Source organism: Haliotis rufescens, unplaced genomic scaffold (assembly GCF_023055435.1).
Source record: "Haliotis rufescens isolate VD_foot unplaced genomic scaffold, xgHalRufe1.0.p SCAF_16, whole genome shotgun sequence".
In the NCBI taxonomy this organism is placed as follows: Eukaryota; Metazoa; Mollusca; class Gastropoda; order Lepetellida; family Haliotidae; genus Haliotis; species Haliotis rufescens.
Window position 1 is genome coordinate 32,934,036 of NW_025963846.1, and position 17,351 is coordinate 32,951,386.

The 17,351-nt window shown below is 43.1% G+C and overlaps 1 protein-coding gene across 2 annotated transcripts; it reads left to right on the forward strand.

The window, feature by feature from the left end:
• Positions 1–258: 258 nt before the first annotated feature.
• LOC124118957 lies at positions 259–16,374 on the forward strand. 2 transcript variants are annotated; one of them, XM_048397139.1, is made up of 3 exons: positions 259–615; positions 13,541–14,268; positions 15,808–16,374. In XM_048397139.1, the coding sequence occupies exons 2-3, from the start codon at positions 13,599–13,601 to the stop codon at positions 16,248–16,250; spliced, it is 1,113 nt and encodes a 370-aa protein (XP_048253096.1). In that variant the 5' UTR covers positions 259–615; positions 13,541–13,598; the 3' UTR covers positions 16,251–16,374. The 2 variants fall into 2 exon arrangements, with proteins under 2 accessions (XP_048253096.1, XP_048253095.1); XM_048397138.1 differs by having other exon boundaries at positions 260–615; positions 13,534–14,268.
• Positions 16,375–17,351: the final 977 nt, after the last annotated feature.

Here is a 17,351-nt window from a genome sequence, read left to right on the forward strand (position 1 = left end):
TGAACACTAGATTACAGGTACATAGGCGTCGAAATATTCAATACAAGACGCAACAGTTTATATTGTTTCTGACAATGTTATGTTAATTATTTTTATATCTTAAGTGATATTTGAACAGGTCGGTACTTCGGTATCTACAACCAGTCAAAACAATTCTAAAATGATTGAAAACGAGAAGGCAACAATTATATGTTCAGCTCAGGTGAAATGCGTCCATGTTTTATCGATCAATCAGACCGTTCGACAGTGTGTGAAGGTGAATGTCACACTGACCTCTGTATCTCTGTGTTAAGGGTGTATGCAGATGCGGTTTCATTTGACACAACAAGACGTCAGTGTCATGAACGATTACAATACCATTCTATAAGCTGGCAATTGTACAGATTACACACATTGAATTGTTGCACAAGCAATAGAAACAATGGACGTTAGAGGCATTAGAGGGAAACGAAAGTTGTAGCAAAGTATGTGTCATATCTATTTCCATGTTTCTAGGAACTGTGATGTCAATGTAATGTTAGATCAGGGATTTCCTGTAACGTGGCAGTCAGGATACAGTGTCCCAGTATACAGCTTATTGCAGTGGGCTCCCAATATACCGGCTACCATGTCCCTGTAAGTAACCAGCTGCTTTATTATTTATTGTAATTTAGAATAAGGTATATTGCTTGTTTCTAATGTTATAATCACAGCGGCCTCCATCAATAGGTGGTAACAACATGCTTACCGTCACACAATCGGTCACAGAGAGCGTCGTCTCTGTGGAAAGGGGGCGGACTCACTCACAGCACAAAGACACACACTTGCCATTGTATTCTGGCGACACAATTGTCAACGTGTTTTGCGTTTGAATTTGAACATATACAAAACAGCAAATGGTCAATTGAACCTTAAATACATGTAGGTGTGTGGGTGAGGTTTTGAGCTTCAAATGAGTTATTTCACGGCGTGTCAGTTTGAGAGGTAAAATGAGTTATTTCAAGGCGTGTCAGTTTGAGAGGAAAAATGAGTTATTTCAAGGCGTGTCGGTTTGAGAGGTCAAATGAGTTATTTCAAGGCGTGTCAGTTTGAGAGGACAAATGAGTTATTTCAAAGCGTGTCAGTTTGAGAGGACGAATGAGTTATTTCAAGGCGTGTCAGTTTGAGAGGACAAATGAGTTATTTCAAGGCGTGTCGGTTTGAGAGGTCAAATGAGTTATTTCAAGGCGTGTCAGTTTGAGAGGACAAATGAGTTATTTCAAAGCGTGTCAGTTTGAGAGGACGAATGAGTTATTTCAAGGCGTGTCAGTTTGAGAGGACAAATGAGTTATTTCAAGGCGTGTCAGTTTGACAGGACAAATGAGTTATTTCAAGGCGTGTCGGTTTGAGAGGACGAATGAGTTATTTCAAGGCGTGTCGGTTTGAGAGGACGAATGAGTTATTTCAAGGCGTATCAGTTTGACAGGACGAATGAGTTATTTCAAAGCGTATCAGTTTGAGAGGACGAATGAGTTATTTCAAGGCGTGTCAGTTTGAGAGGACGAATGAGTTATTTCAAGGCGTATCAGTTTGACAGGACAAATGAGTTATTTCAAAGCGTATCAGTTTGAGAGGACGAATGAGTTATTTCAAGGCGTGTCAGTTTGAGAGGACGAATGAGTTATTTCAAGGCGTGTCAGTTTGAGAGGACAAATGAGTTATTTCAAAGCGTATCAGTTTGACAGGACAAATGAGTTATTTCAAAGCGTATCAGTTTGAGAGGACGAATGAGTTATTTCAAGGCGTGTCAGTTTGAGAGGACGAATGAGTTATTTCAAGGCGTATCAGTTTGACAGGACAAATGAGTTATTTCAAAGCGTATCAGTTTGAGAGGACGAATGAGTTATTTCAAGGCGTGTCAGTTTGAGAGGACGAATGAGTTATTTCAAGGCGTGTCAGTTTGAGAGGACAAATGAGTTATTTCAAAGCGTATCAGTTTGACAGGACAAATGAGTTATTTCAAAGCGTATCAGTTTGAGAGGACGAATGAGTTATTTCAAGGCGTGTCAGTTTGAGAGGACAAATGAGTTATTTCAAGGCGTATCAGTTTGACAGGACAAATGAGTTATTTCAAAGCGTATCAGTTTGAGAGGACGAATGAGTTATTTCAAGGCGTGTCAGTTTGACAGGACGAATGAGTTATTTCAAAGCGTGTCAGTTTGAGAGGACAAATGAGTTATTTCAAGGCGTATCAGTTTGAGAGGACGAATGAGTTATTTCAAGGCGTGTCAGTTTGACAGGACGAATGAGTTATTTCAAAGCGTGTCAGTTTGAGAGGACAAATGAGTTATTTCAAGGCGTATCAGTTTGACAGGACGAATGAGTTATTTCAAAGCGTGTCAGTTTGAGAGGACGAATGAGTTATTTCAAAGCGTGTCAGTTTGAGAGGACGAATGAGTTATTTCAAGGCGTATCAGTTTGACAGGACAAATGAGTTATTTCAAGGCGTATCAGTTTGAGAGGACGAATGAGTTATTTCAAGGCGTGTCAGTTTGAGAGGACGAATGAGTTATTTCAAGGCGTGTCAGTTTGAGAGGACAAATGAGTTATTTCAAGGCGTGTCAGTTTGAGAGGACGAATGAGTTATTTCAAGGCGTGTCAGTTTGAGAGGACGAATGAGTTATTTCAAGGCGTGTCAGTTTGAGAGGACGAATGAGTTATTTCAAGGCGTGTCAGTTTGACAGGACGAATGAGTTATTTCAAAGCGTGTCAGTTTGAGAGGACAAATGAGTTATTTCAAGGCGTATCAGTTTGACAGGACGAATGAGTTATTTCAAAGCGTGTCAGTTTGAGAGGACGAATGAGTTATTTCAAAGCGTGTCAGTTTGAGAGGACGAATGAGTTATTTCAAGGCGTATCAGTTTGACAGGACAAATGAGTTATTTCAAGGCGTATCAGTTTGAGAGGACGAATGAGTTATTTCAAGGCGTGTCAGTTTGAGAGGACGAATGAGTTATTTCAAGGCGTGTCAGTTTGAGAGGACAAATGAGTTATTTCAAGGCGTGTCAGTTTGAGAGGACGAATGAGTTATTTCAAGGCGTGTCAGTTTGAGAGGACGAATGAGTTATTTCAAGGCGTGTCAGTTTGAGAGGACGAATGAGTTATTTCAAGGCGTGTCAGTTTGAGAGGACGAATGAGTTATTTCAAGGCGTGTCAGTTTGAGAGGACAAATGAGTTATTTCAAGGCGTATCAGTTTGACAGGACAAATGAGTTATTTCAAAGCGTATCAGTTTGAGAGGACGAATGAGTTATTTCAAGGCGTGTCAGTTTGACAGGACGAATGAGTTATTTCAAAGCGTGTCAGTTTGAGAGGACAAATGAGTTATTTCAAGGCGTATCAGTTTGACAGGACAAATGAGTTATTTCAAAGCGTGTCAGTTTGAGAGGACGAATGAGTTATTTCAAGGCGTGTCAGTTTGAGAGGACAAATGAGTTATTTCAAAGCGTGTCAGTTTGAGAGGACGAATGAGTTATTTCAAGGCGTGTCAGTTTGAGAGGACAAATGAGTTATTTCAAGGCGTGTCAGTTTGAGAGGACAAATGAGTTATTTCAAAGCGTGTCAGTTTGAGAGGACGAATGAGTTATTTCAAGGCGTGTCAGTTTGAGAGGACAAATGAGTTATTTCAAAGCGTGTCAGTTTGAGAGGACGAATGAGTTATTTCAAGGCGTGTCAGTTTGAGAGGTAAAATGAGTTATTTCAAGGCGTGTCAGTTTGACAGGACAAATGAGTTATTTCAAGGCGTGTCAGTTTGAGAGGACGAATGAGTTATTTCAAGGCGTGTCAGTTTGAGAGGACAAATGAGTTATTTCAAAGCGTGTCAGTTTGAGAGGACGAATGAGTTATTTCAAAGCGTATCAGTTTGAGAGGACGAATGAGTTATTTCAAAGCGTATCAGTTTGACAGGACAAATGAGTTATTTCAAGGCGTGTCAGTTTGAGAGGACAAATGAGTTATTTCAAGGCGTGTCAGTTTGAGAGGACGAATGAGTTATTTCAAAGCGTGTCAGTTTGAGAGGACGAATGAGTTATTTCAAGGCGTGTCAGTTTGAGAGGACAAATGAGTTATTTCAAAGCGTGTCAGTTTGAGAGGACGAATGAGTTATTTAAAAGCGTATCAGTTTGAGAGGACGAATGAGTTATTTCAAAGCGTATCAGTTTGGCAGGACAAATGAGTTATTTCAAGGCGTGTCAGTTTGAGAGGACGAATGAGTTATTTCAAGGCGTGTCAGTTTGAGAGGACGAATGAGTTATTTCAAAGCGTGTCAGTTTGACAGGACAAATGAGTTATTTCAAGGCGTGTCAGTTTGAGAGGACGAATGAGTTATTTCAAGGCGTGTCAGTTTGAGAGGACAAATGAGTTATTTCAAGGCGTATCAGTTTGACAGGACAAATGAGTTATTTCAAAGCGTATCAGTTTGAGAGGACGAATGAGTTATTTCAAGGCGTGTCAGTTTGAGAGGACGAATGAGTTATTTCAAGGCGTGTCAGTTTGAGAGGACAAATGAGTTATTTCAAGGCGTGTCAGTTTGAGAGGACAAATGAGTTATTTCAAAGCGTGTCAGTTTGAGAGGACGAATGAGTTATTTCAAGGCGTGTCAGTTTGAGAGGACAAATGAGTTATTTCAAAGCGTGTCAGTTTGAGAGGACGAATGAGTTATTTCAAGGCGTGTCAGTTTGAGAGGACAAATGAGTTATTTCAAGGCGTGTCAGTTTGAGAGGAAAAATGAGTTATTTCAAAGCGTGTCAGTTTGAGAGGACGAATGAGTTATTTCAAGGCGTGTCAGTTTGAGAGGACAAATGAGTTATTTCAAGGCGTGTCAGTTTGACAGGACAAATGAGTTATTTCAAAGCGTATCAGTTTGAGAGGACAAATGAGTTATTTCAAAGCGTGTCAGTTTGAGAGGACGAATGAGTTATTTCAAGGCGTGTCAGTTTGAGAGGTAAAATGAGTTATTTCAAGGCGTGTCAGTTTGACAGGACAAATGAGTTATTTCAAGGCGTGTCAGTTTGAGAGGACGAATGAGTTATTTCAAGGCGTGTCAGTTTGAGAGGACAAATGAGTTATTTCAAAGCGTGTCAGTTTGAGAGGACGAATGAGTTATTTCAAAGCGTATCAGTTTGAGAGGACGAATGAGTTATTTCAAAGCGTATCAGTTTGACAGGACAAATGAGTTATTTCAAGGCGTGTCAGTTTGAGAGGACAAATGAGTTATTTCAAGGCGTGTCAGTTTGAGAGGACGAATGAGTTATTTCAAAGCGTGTCAGTTTGAGAGGACGAATGAGTTATTTCAAGGCGTGTCAGTTTGAGAGGACAAATGAGTTATTTCAAAGCGTGTCAGTTTGAGAGGACGAATGAGTTATTTCAAAGCGTATCAGTTTGAGAGGACGAATGAGTTATTTCAAAGCGTATCAGTTTGACAGGACAAATGAGTTATTTCAAGGCGTGTCAGTTTGAGAGGACGAATGAGTTATTTCAAAGCGTGTCAGTTTGACAGGACAAATGAGTTATTTCAAGGCGTGTCAGTTTGAGAGGACGAATGAGTTATTTCAAGGCGTGTCAGTTTGAGAGGACAAATGAGTTATTTCAAGGCGTATCAGTTTGACAGGACAAATGAGTTATTTCAAGGCGTGTCAGTTTGACAGGACAAATGAGTTATTTCAAGGCGTGTCAGTTTGAGAGGACGAATGAGTTATTTCAAAGCGTATCAGTTTGACAGGACAAATGAGTTATTTCAAGGCGTGTCAGTTTGAGAGGACAAATGAGTTATTTCAAGGCGTGTCAGTTTGAGAGGACGAATGAGTTATTTCAAAGCGTGTCAGTTTGAGAGGACGAATGAGTTATTTCAAGGCGTGTCAGTTTGAGAGGACGAATGAGTTATTTCAAGGCGTGTCAGTTTGAGAGGACAAATGAGTTATTTCAAGGCGTGTCAGTTTGAGAGGACAAATGAGTTATTTCAAAGCGTGTCAGTTTGAGAGGACGAATGAGTTATTTCAAGGCGTGTCAGTTTGAGAGGACAAATGAGTTATTTCAAAGCGTGTCAGTTTGAGAGGACGAATGAGTTATTTCAAGGCGTGTCAGTTTGAGAGGACAAATGAGTTATTTCAAGGCGTGTCAGTTTGAGAGGAAAAATGAGTTATTTCAAAGCGTGTCAGTTTGAGAGGACGAATGAGTTATTTCAAGGCGTGTCAGTTTGAGAGGACAAATGAGTTATTTCAAGGCGTGTCAGTTTGACAGGACAAATGAGTTATTTCAAAGCGTATCAGTTTGAGAGGACAAATGAGTTATTTCAAGGCGTATCAGTTTGAGAGGACAAATGAGTTATTTCAAAGCGTGTCAGTTTGAGAGGACGAATGAGTTATTTCAAGGCGTGTCAGTTTGAGAGGACAAATGAGTTATTTCAAAGCGTGTCAGTTTGAGAGGACGAATGAGTTATTTCAAGGCGTGTCAGTTTGAGAGGACAAATGAGTTATTTCAAGGCGTGTCAGTTTGAGAGGACAAATGAGTTATTTCAAAGCGTGTCAGTTTGAGAGGACGAATGAGTTATTTCAAGGCGTGTCAGTTTGAGAGGACAAATGAGTTATTTCAAAGCGTGTCAGTTTGAGAGGACGAATGAGTTATTTCAAAGCGTGTCAGTTTGAGAGGACGAATGAGTTATTTCAAAGCGTGTCAGTTTGAGAGGACAAATGAGTTATTTCAAGGCGTATCAGTTTGACAGGACAAATGAGTTATTTCAAGGCGTATCAGTTTGAGAGGACGAATGAGTTATTTCAAGGCGTGTCAGTTTGAGAGGACAAATGAGTTATTTCAAAGCGTGTCAGTTTGAGAGGACGAATGAGTTATTTTAAGGCGTGTCAGTTTGACAGGACAAATGAGTTATTTCAAGGCGTGTCGGTTTGAGAGGACAAATGAGTTATTTCAAGGCGTGTCAGTTTGAGAGGACAAATCAGTTATTTCAAGGCGTGTCGGTTTGAGAGGACAAATGAGTTATTTCAAGGCGTGTCAGTTTGAGAGGACAAATGAGTTATTTCAAGGCGTGTCAGTTTGAGAGGACGAATGAGTTATTTCAAGGCGTGTCAGTTTGACAGGACAAATGAGTTATTTCAAGGCGTGTCAGTTTGAGAGGACAAATGAGTTATTTCAAGGCGTGTCGGTTTGAGAGGACAAATGAGTTATTTCAAGGCGTGTCAGTTTGAGAGGACAAATGAGTTATTTCAAGGCGTGTCGGTTTGAGAGGACAAATGAGTTATTTCAAGGCGTGTCAGTTTGAGAGGACAAATGAGTTATTTCAAGGCGTGTCAGTTTGAGAGGACAAATGAGTTATTTCAAAGCGTGTCAGTTTGAGAGGACGAATGAGTTATTTCAAGGCGTGTCAGTTTGAGAGGACAAATGAGTTATTTCAAAGCGTGTCAGTTTGAGAGGACGAATGAGTGATTTCAAGGCGTGTCAGTTTGAGAGGACAAATGAGTTATTTCAAAGCGTGTCAGTTTGAGAGGACGAATGAGTTATTTCAAGGCGTGTCAGTTTGAGAGGACAAATGAGTTATTTCAAGGCGTGTCAGTTTGAGAGGACAAATGAGTTATTTCAAAGCGTGTCAGTTTGAGAGGACGAATGAGTTATTTCAAGGCGTGTCAGTTTGAGAGGACAAATGAGTTATTTCAAAGCGTGTCAGTTTGAGAGGACGAATGAGTTATTTCAAGGCGTGTCAGTTTGAGAGGACAAATGAGTTATTTCAAGGCGTGTCAGTTTGAGAGGAAAAATGAGTTATTTCAAGGCGTGTCAGTTTGACAGGACAAATGAGTTATTTCAAGGCGTGTCAGTTTGAGAGGACAAATGAGTTATTTCAAGGCGTGTCAGTTTGAGAGGACGAATGAGTTATTTCAAGGCGTGTCAGTTTGAGAGGACGAATGAGTTATTTCAAGGCGTGTCAGTTTGAGAGGACAAATGAGTTATTTCAAGGCGTGTCAGTTTGAGAGGACGAATGAGTTATTTCAAGGCGTGTCAGTTTGAGAGGACAAATGAGTTATTTCAAGGCGTGTCAGTTTGAGAGGACGAATGAGTTATTTCAAAGCGTGTCAGTTTGAGAGGACGAATGAGTTATTTCAAGGCGTGTCAGTTTGAGAGGACAAATGAGTTATTTCACGGCGTGTCAGTTTGACAGGACGAATGAGTTATTTCAAGGCGTGTCAGTTTGACAGGACAAATGAGTTGTTTCAAGGCGCGTCAGTTTGAGAGGACAAATGAGTTATTTCAAAGCGTGTCAGTTTGAGAGGACGAATGAGTTATTTCAAGGCGTGTCAGTTTGAGAGGACAAATGAGTTATTTCACGGCGTGTCAGTTTGACAGGACGAATGAGTTATTTCAAGGCGTGTCAGTTTGACAGCACAAATGAGTTATTTCAAGGCGTGTCAGTTTGAGAGGACAAATGAGTTATTTCAAGGCGTATCAGTTTGAGAGGACGAATGAGTTATTTCAAGGCGTGTCGGTTTGAGAGGACGAATGAGTTATTTCAAGGCGTGTCAGTTTGAGAGGACGAATGAGTTATTTCAAGGCGTATGAGTTTGAGAGGACGAATGAGTTATTTCAAGGCGTGTCGGTTTGAGAGGACGAATGAGTTATTTCAAGGCGTGTCAGTTTGAGAGGACGAATGAGTTATTTCAAGGCGTGTCAGTTTGAGAGGACGAATGAGTTATTTCAAGGCGTGTCAGTTTGAGAGGACGAATGAGTTATTTCAAGGCGTGTCGGTTTGAGAGGACGAATGAGTTATTTCAAGGCGTGTCAGTTTGAGAGGACGAATGAGTTATTTCAAGGCGTGTCAGTTTGACAGGACAAATGAGTTATTTCAAGGCGTGTCAGTTTGAGAGGACAAATGAGTTATTTCAAGGCGTGTCAGTTTGAGAGGACAAATGAGTTATTTCAAAGCGTGTCAGTTTGAGAGGACGAATGAGTTATTTCAAGGCGTGTCAGTTTGAGAGGACAAATGAGTTATTTCAAGGCGTGTCAGTTTGAGAGGACAAATGAGTTATTTCAAAGCGTGTCAGTTTGAGAGGACGAATGAGTTATTTCAAGGCGTGTCAGTTTGAGAGGACAAATGAGTTATTTCAAGGCGTGTCAGTTTGAGAGGACAAATGAGTTATTTCAAGGCGTGTCAGTTTGAGAGGACGAATGAGTTATTTCAAGGCGTGTCAGTTTGAGAGGACGAATGAGTTATTTCAAGGCGTGTCAGTTTGAGAGGACAAATGAGTTATTTCAAGGCGTGTCAGTTTGAGAGGACGAATGAGTTATTTCAAGGCGTGTCAGTTTGAGAGGACAAATGAGTTATTTCAAGGCGTGTCAGTTTGAGAGGACAAATGAGTTATTTCAAAGCGTGTCAGTTTGAGAGGACGAATGAGTTATTTCAAGGCGTGTCAGTTTGAGAGGACAAATGAGTTATTTCAAAGCGTGTCAGTTTGAGAGGACGAATGAGTTATTTCAAGGCGTGTCAGTTTGAGAGGACGAATGAGTTATTTCAAAGCGTGTCAGTTTGAGAGGACAAATGAGTTATTTCAAGGCGTATCAGTTTGAGAGGACAAATGAGTTATTTCAAGGCGTGTCAGTTTGAGAGGACAAATGAGTTATTTCAAGGCGTATCAGTTTGAGAGGACAAATGAGTTATTTCAAGGCGTGTCAGTTTGAGAGGACGAATGAGTTATTTCAAGGCGTGTCAGTTTGACAGGACAAATGAGTTATTTCAAGGCGTGTCAGTTTGAGAGGACGAATGAGTTATTTCAAGGCGTGTCAGTTTGAGAGGACGAATGAGTTATTTCAAAGCGTGTCAGTTTGAGAGGACAAATGAGTTATTTCAAGGCGTGTCAGTTTGAGAGGACAAATGAGTTATTTCAAGGCGTATCAGTTTGAGAGGACAAATGAGTTATTTCAAAGCGTGTCAGTTTGAGAGGACAAATGAGTTATTTCAAGGCGTGTCAGTTTGACAGGACAAATGAGTTATTTCAAGGCGTGTCAGTTTGAGAGGACAAATGAGTTATTTCAAGGCGTATCAGTTTGAGAGGACGAATGAGTTATTTCAAGGCGTGTCGGTTTGAGAGGACGAATGAGTTATTTCAAGGCGTGTCAGTTTGAGAGGACGAATGAGTTATTTCAAGGCGTGTCAGTTTGAGAGGACAAATGAGTTATTTCAAGGCGTGTCAGTTTGACAGGACGAATGAGTTATTTCACGGCGTGTCAGTTTGAGAGGACGAATGAGTTATTTCAAGGCGTGTCAGTTTGAGAGGACGAATGAGTTATTTCAAGGCGTGTCAGTTTGAGAGGACAAATGAGTTATTTCAAGGCGTGTCAGTTTGACAGGACGAATGAGTTATTTCAAGGCGTGTCAGTTTGAGAGGACGAATGAGTTATTTCAAGGCGTGTCAGTTTGAGAGGACGAATGAGTTATTTCAAGGAGCGTCAGTTTGAGAGGACAAATGAGTTATTTCAAGGCGTGTCAGTTTGACAGGACGAATGAGTTATTTCAAGGCGTGTCAGTTTGAGAGGACGAATGAGTTATTTCAAGGCGTGTCAGTTTGAGAGGACAAATGAGTTATTTCAAGGCGTGTCAGTTTGAGAGGACAAATGAGTTATTTCAAGGCGTGTCAGTTTGAGAGGACGAATGAGTTATTTCAAGGCGTGTCAGTTTGAGAGGACAAATGAGTTATTTCAAGGCGTGTCAGTTTGAGAGGACAAATGAGTTATTTCAAGGCGTGTCAGTTTGAGAGGACGAATGAGTTATTTCAAGGCGTGTCAGTTTGACAGGACGAATGAGTTATTTCAAGGCGTGTCAGTTTGAGAGGACAAATGAGTTATTTCAAGGCGTGTCAGTTTGAGAGGACGAATGAGTTATTTCACGGCGTGTCAGTTTGACAGGACAAATGAGTTATTTCAAGGCGTGTCAGTTTGAGAGGACGAATGAGTTATTTCAAGGCGTGTCAGTTTGAGAGGACGAATGAGGAGGTCAAATGCACGCAGCTTCAGAATCTGCGAAGAAGGACACCAAAAGCACCCTCGATTATCCAGTGTTTGATATGACATTTCTATATTGCTATATGTCATTGATCCATTCTTCGCCATGGTTTCAGTTTGAAGGTGAAGACCTCCTTACCTTCCCCGCCCCTAGCTCCAACATTGCACACAATACCCCGACCTGGAGAGTTGAATCATTGAAGGATTGGTTCTTAGCGTCGTACGCGTGTTGTAGCGAAAGGGTCCAGGAGATGTATCACAACACAATTTAATACATCAGATAATCTAGGATGACCATCTTCCCGAGGCAAGAGAGTTAACTGACTTTAAAAGTCCAGTTTCCACCCTTTCCCCAACTAGGCTGGAATTACTGGCCTCGATTGTTGCGCCACCAGTGGTTATTGTTAATTATGTCCCTTCTAAACCTCTCCTACTGACCAATCAGATTCCACCTCTCGTATCACGGGTCTCACGTTGCGAAATGCCTCAAATCACGTGTGCACCTTGATTAAAAACATGAGAAGATTTGGAGAATATATGACAACGAGTTGGTGGTGCACATGCTTTGCAAATCCTGCAATCGACCGAAATCTGTATGACAGTTTACGAACCGGGTTTCAATTTCGGAGCGCGATTTTGATTGAACTATGCATAGACTCGTTAGTCCAGCCAAAAAGTAACTCCATAATACCAGCCTAGTTCTGCAAGGGTGGAAACTGGACTTTTTTAGTCAGTTAACTTTCTTGCCTCTGGAAGATGGAGGATGACACAAAATATACACACGACTTCTCATATCAGTGGTAGCATGTAAACATGTAACCATCGCGCAGGTCACAAATCAGGCAAAGTTAAGCAGCGCTGGTGGCAGAGAGTAGGTGGATGGGTGGCCATGTTTAGCTGTCTAACTCCTCAGGGTTTCTACGGCTTCGGTCCTTCCGCCCTGAAGCACGTGGGAGCACGTGGTGTCTCCTTATCCAGGTGACTTTGTTCCGAAAAGGCCTCTGTTCACCCAGCAGTGAATGGGTACCCAATAGGATGTGATGTGACTGTAAAGCTTCTAGTGCCCTACAGGTAGCTTGGGATGTATCCTCCACAGGGAGCTGACTCCGTACGTCGCTATTCACCTTGTCCCAGATGCACGCTGTACGAGATATAACCGATCATGGTCATCTGACTGCCGATTCTTACATGGATGGTAATCACGTGATCAAAACTAAATGATGATGTTTATCTTTGACATGTTTGTCATATTTTAAATAATATTCCTTACCGGCGGAATGGCTTGTTTTCCTATTATAAGTATTAGAAATCATGGAGCCATCTTCGTGAGGTGATCATCGCGATATTTTGTGACTCTACTTCAAATGGCGAGGACGACATATCTCCTGTATTACAACCCACCATGGCGGACCTGTCAGAGCACGAGTTGACTTCAAGATCTCGCCAGTCACCAACCAGGGTACACCCGTGAAGATCAGGGGTAGAATAGGTCTTCAGCAACCCATGCGTGCAGTATACGGCGACTATGCTTGTTGTAAGAGGCGACTAACGGGATCGGGTTATCAGGCTCACTGACTTGGTTGATGCATGTCATCGCATCCCAATTGCATGGATCGATGGTCATGATATCAATCACTGGATTGTCTGGCCCAGACTCGATTATTTACAGACCGCCGTCATATAGCTGGAATATTGCTGGGTGCGACGTTAAACAACAAACAAACAAACAAACCTCCCATTGGATACACGGAGAAGCACCAGGTTACCACAAGACCTGTTCTTTCAATACACTCCAAGCAGACCACTTCCCTCAAGTCACAAAGCTTTAATTCTTGCATATTCCACAAATCCTATTGCCTCAGGTCCTTTCAAGTAGCCGTTGCTATGACGCGGAATAAGATACCTGATCACTTGAGAAGTAGCCCTGATCGAGCATACCTGCGTCATGACTGACAGCTGTAAATGGCTTGTATAAAGCATTAACATGTCTTATCCCTGCCCATCGTCGTGTGGCAGGAGTACAAAATAATACCTCTAACCGGTACCTTTTACTTGGAAGTTCAAACTGAAAGTAGGATTTCTTTCAAATCGTCCCCAGGTATGAGGTCCTAGTCCAGTGTGGGCAGCTCCCACACATCTCTCGTCCTGATGGGCACATGGATCTAGATTATGACATCCCTGTAGGTATAGGTGAAAACCGCGATACAGATATCTTGTGAGCGTTATTCGTCTATTTGGCTGGGATCGGGGGATACTGAATTACGAGTGTAAGTTGTTAAGAGACAGAATGTTACTAAAGGGCGTTGGGTGACTTACTGTTGCCCTGGCATGTTTGGGGTAGAATGCATGTGTTTGATCCTGATCTTAGGAACAGCATGTCGTTAATGGTCGGCCTGTTTGGCACAGAATCACACAATGCTTCATAATGAATTTCAATGCATGACTAGAGCTGCCCCAGAACAGACATAAAAACATACAAAGAAACTTCCAAACTTTAAGGGTACTTATGTTTATTTTTAAGTTTATAGATATTTGCCATCTGGATGCGAATGCTGCTACTGATCCCCCCACCGTCAAAAACTCAAAATGGACCGATCTCTGACAGCTGATGAGGATCTGTGGACATTTTGGACTTCTGGGGTACGTGAATATGACCGCCCAAGGCTGGGCGTGGCTGCTTGTGTTTTGGGAAACAGAACATGGAAGGTGTTCTATTCTCAGAAGATGTCAAGCACCTGGTGCAAACATGCTGAATATTTTTTAATAAAGGAATTGGAAGAACGTTTAAAAAACAGACATTTCTTGCGCATGTTTGAGTTGGGCAGTTCTTTCAAAGTAACAATTTATCAGAATTACAGCCCGTGTGGAAAGTGTGCAGAACTTTATTGTGGTCTCGTCGATACCTTTAAGCGGCACGGACTTAATGTGACATTGAATATTTATTTTGCGGCTTTGTACAAGATTTGTTGGGACATTAATCGCCCTCACGACGTTGGTAACTTCCTCAATGTCAGCGATCACAACGACAACGTTGCAGGGTTGGTGAAGCTGGTGGAGAAGAGAACGAACCTGAGATCATTTAAAATAAACACCTGGTTAGAACTACTCGACGTCCTCGACGAATTGGAGCCATTGATCTACCCGGCTGAGTTTGTTAAGAAATATGCACGTTCCCGGTTGTGGGTCCTCAGGAACTATTCTCAGAGAAGATGTTCTGCGGATACAAAAATAGAACAGACCTTTCACAGAATAGTTGGTACGTACAATAGTTTTATTATTTACTTTGACGCGGTCAAAATACATCATCAGCTTGTAACGATATCCTCAAATGAGGATCAGGCGGTCACAATGTCTGACCTGATGCTGTGGATCGTTGCACATGCTATTAATATTGGTTTGCCAGCAGAAGTTTCCGAGCCTGGCCACATGAAGCAATTAGTTACTCTTACAAGTATCGGTTACTGAAGATATATACTCACCACCAAATGAAACGCGAGCCATAGAAACATATAGAGAAGTATGTACGTCAAGAAGAGATGTTTCCAAAGTGTATCACTTTATGACAAAACTAACGATCAGTCAAATGTTACCAGAGTGTTTTTATTCTTTTCACGGTATGTTGCACGTGCTGTCCAAACTTTACACGCTGGTTCTGCACGAGACAAATGGTGCATCACGAGTCACAGATCTATGACGTCACATGTGATGCGTTCATGAGCGTCGGTTCACACAGCATAACAGTTTGTTCGTTTGTGCATCGAACCAATCTAATATCTGTGGAATATGAGTGATTCTTCATATTAATATAAACCAACATGTTGGGTATTTGCATTTTATTTGGCGGTGACAGACCGGTCGGCTTCGTACCCAGCTCTCAATTCACCGACCACCTTGGCTGCTCTCTGTAGTCACGCCCCAGTGTGAAAAGCTCATCTATATGTACTTTGTAAGCCGTTTACTTTTCCTTGATAAACCCGAAATCATCCGTCCCAAGGACCTTGCCTTGATGTGTGAGGAACAAGAGAGACGTGTTGTAACTACCCACCATGTCTCGAGACAAGGGCAAGGACCGAGGTTGTGTCTCAGTAGACAGTGATATCTTTTACGTAACACAATAGCCTGTGCCGTCACGCCGCTGTATTTTCAATAGAGATCCGCGGTATTTGTCTGCTTTTAAAAATATCCTTGTTCAAACATTTGAAGTCCGCTGATAACCCATGATCTGTCTGATATAGACCATGTTTTGACGACGGTCGTGCACTGGAGAAATGTTTATGGTCGGTTGGGATTAAACTGAAGGGTTTTACCGGGGACACAAGGGAGGAACTTATCGGCAGGGTCAGCGTGTCACTGAATGAGGTGAGGTGGAATGGAGCCTAACGTCGCGTTCAAGATAAGTGCATTTATAGAGCGATGTGCATGCACGTATGTGTATGTGTGTGGATGATTGCATTAATACCGATATTATAGTGCACGCCGCCTTTAGCAATATCACTGCGGAGGAGAAATCGGCTTCACCTTTTGTACCCATGTGGAGAATCGAACCCGGGACTTCGCTTTAAGAAACCCTTGATCCACTAGGCTATCCCACCGTCCTCTTCTGGATGAAGACTTTCGTGCACTCTGTGTGTATGAACGCTTTCTGAAAAAAAGTCTGGGTATCAGGCCCTTTTGTCATCTTGAAGTCCCCCCGAGTGTTTCATAGGATTCAGAATTAACATCAAGCAAATGATTTATTGTATTGTCAGATCTACAGTAACACCGCATCACGTGTTTTCGTCTTATTGCTTTTCAGAACCTACAAAAAACATCATGCAAGAAGAAGCCAGACAACGTCAACGCCAGGAGACAAGTCCCAACCCCCATTATGTTCCAGATGGAGGGATACACAATAACCGTTATCAGGCTTTACCCGGGCACCTTGTTGAAGACTATCAGTGTTGGCCAACGTCTTACCCTCCACACGGAGTTCAGTACAATGGCAGAGAAATCCCACCACACGGGCCCTTCTTTCAGTTCCACGGTAGAGACAACCAACAACGTGGCCCCCAGGATCACTACATTGGTAGAAACATCCCCCCACACGGGCCCTTCTTTCAGTTCCACTGTAGAGACAACCAACAACGTGGCCCCCAGGATCACTACACTGGTAGAGACAGACCCCCACACGGGCCCTTCTTTCAGTTCAATGGTAGACACAACCAGCCACAAGGCCTCCAAGCTGGGTTCCGATGGTAAAGACAACCAAGCACAAGGACCACCACGTTGGCTCCGTGGTATACATCTGTAGCCACAAGGCCCCCTGACTCCGTGGTATACATCTGTAGCCACAAGGCCCCCTGACTCCGTGGTATACATCTGTAGCCACAAGGCCCCCTGGCTCCGTGGTATACATCTGTAGCCACAAGGCCCCTGGCTCCGTGGTATACATCTGTAGCCACAAGGCCCCCTCGCTCCGTGGTATACATCTGTAGCCACAAGGCCCCCTGGCTCCGTGGTATACATCTGTAGCCACAAGGCCCCCTGGCTCCGTGGTATACATCTGTAGCCACAAGGCCCCCTGACTCCGTGGTATACATCTGTAGCCACAAGGCCCCCTGGCTCCGTGGTATACATCTGTAGCCACAAGGCTCCTGGCTCCGTGGTATACATCTGTAGCCACAAGGCCCCTGGCTCCGTGGTATACATCTGTAGCCACAAGGCCCCTGGCTCCGTGGTATACATCTGTAGCCACAAGGCCCCCTGGCTCCGTGGTATATATCTGTAGCCACAAGGCCCCCTGGCTCCGTGGTATACATCTGTAGCCACAAGGCCCCCTGGCTCCGTGGTATATATCTGTAGCCACAGGGCCCCTCGCTCCGTGGTATATATCTGTAGCCACAAGGCCCCCTGGCTCCGTGGTGTACATCTGTAGCCACAAGGCCCCCTGGCTCCGTGGTATATATCTGTAGCCACAGGGCCCCTCGCTCCGTGGTATATATCTGTAGCCACAAGGCCCCCTGACTCCGTGGTATACATCTGTAGCCACAAGGCCCCCTGGCTCCGTGGTATATATCTGTAGCCACAGGGCCCCTCGCTCCGTGGTATATATCTGTAGCCACAAGGCCCCCTGGCTCCGTGGTGTACATCTGTAGCCACAAGGCCCCCTGGCTCCGTGGTATACATCTGTAGCCACAAGGCCCCCTGGCTCCGTGGTATACATCTGTAGCCACAAGGCCCCTCGCTCCGTGGTATATATCTGTAGCCACAAGGCCCCCTGACTCCGTGGTATACATCTGTAGCCACAAGGCCCCCTGGCTCCGTGGTATACATCTGTAGCCACAAGGCCCCCTGGCTCCG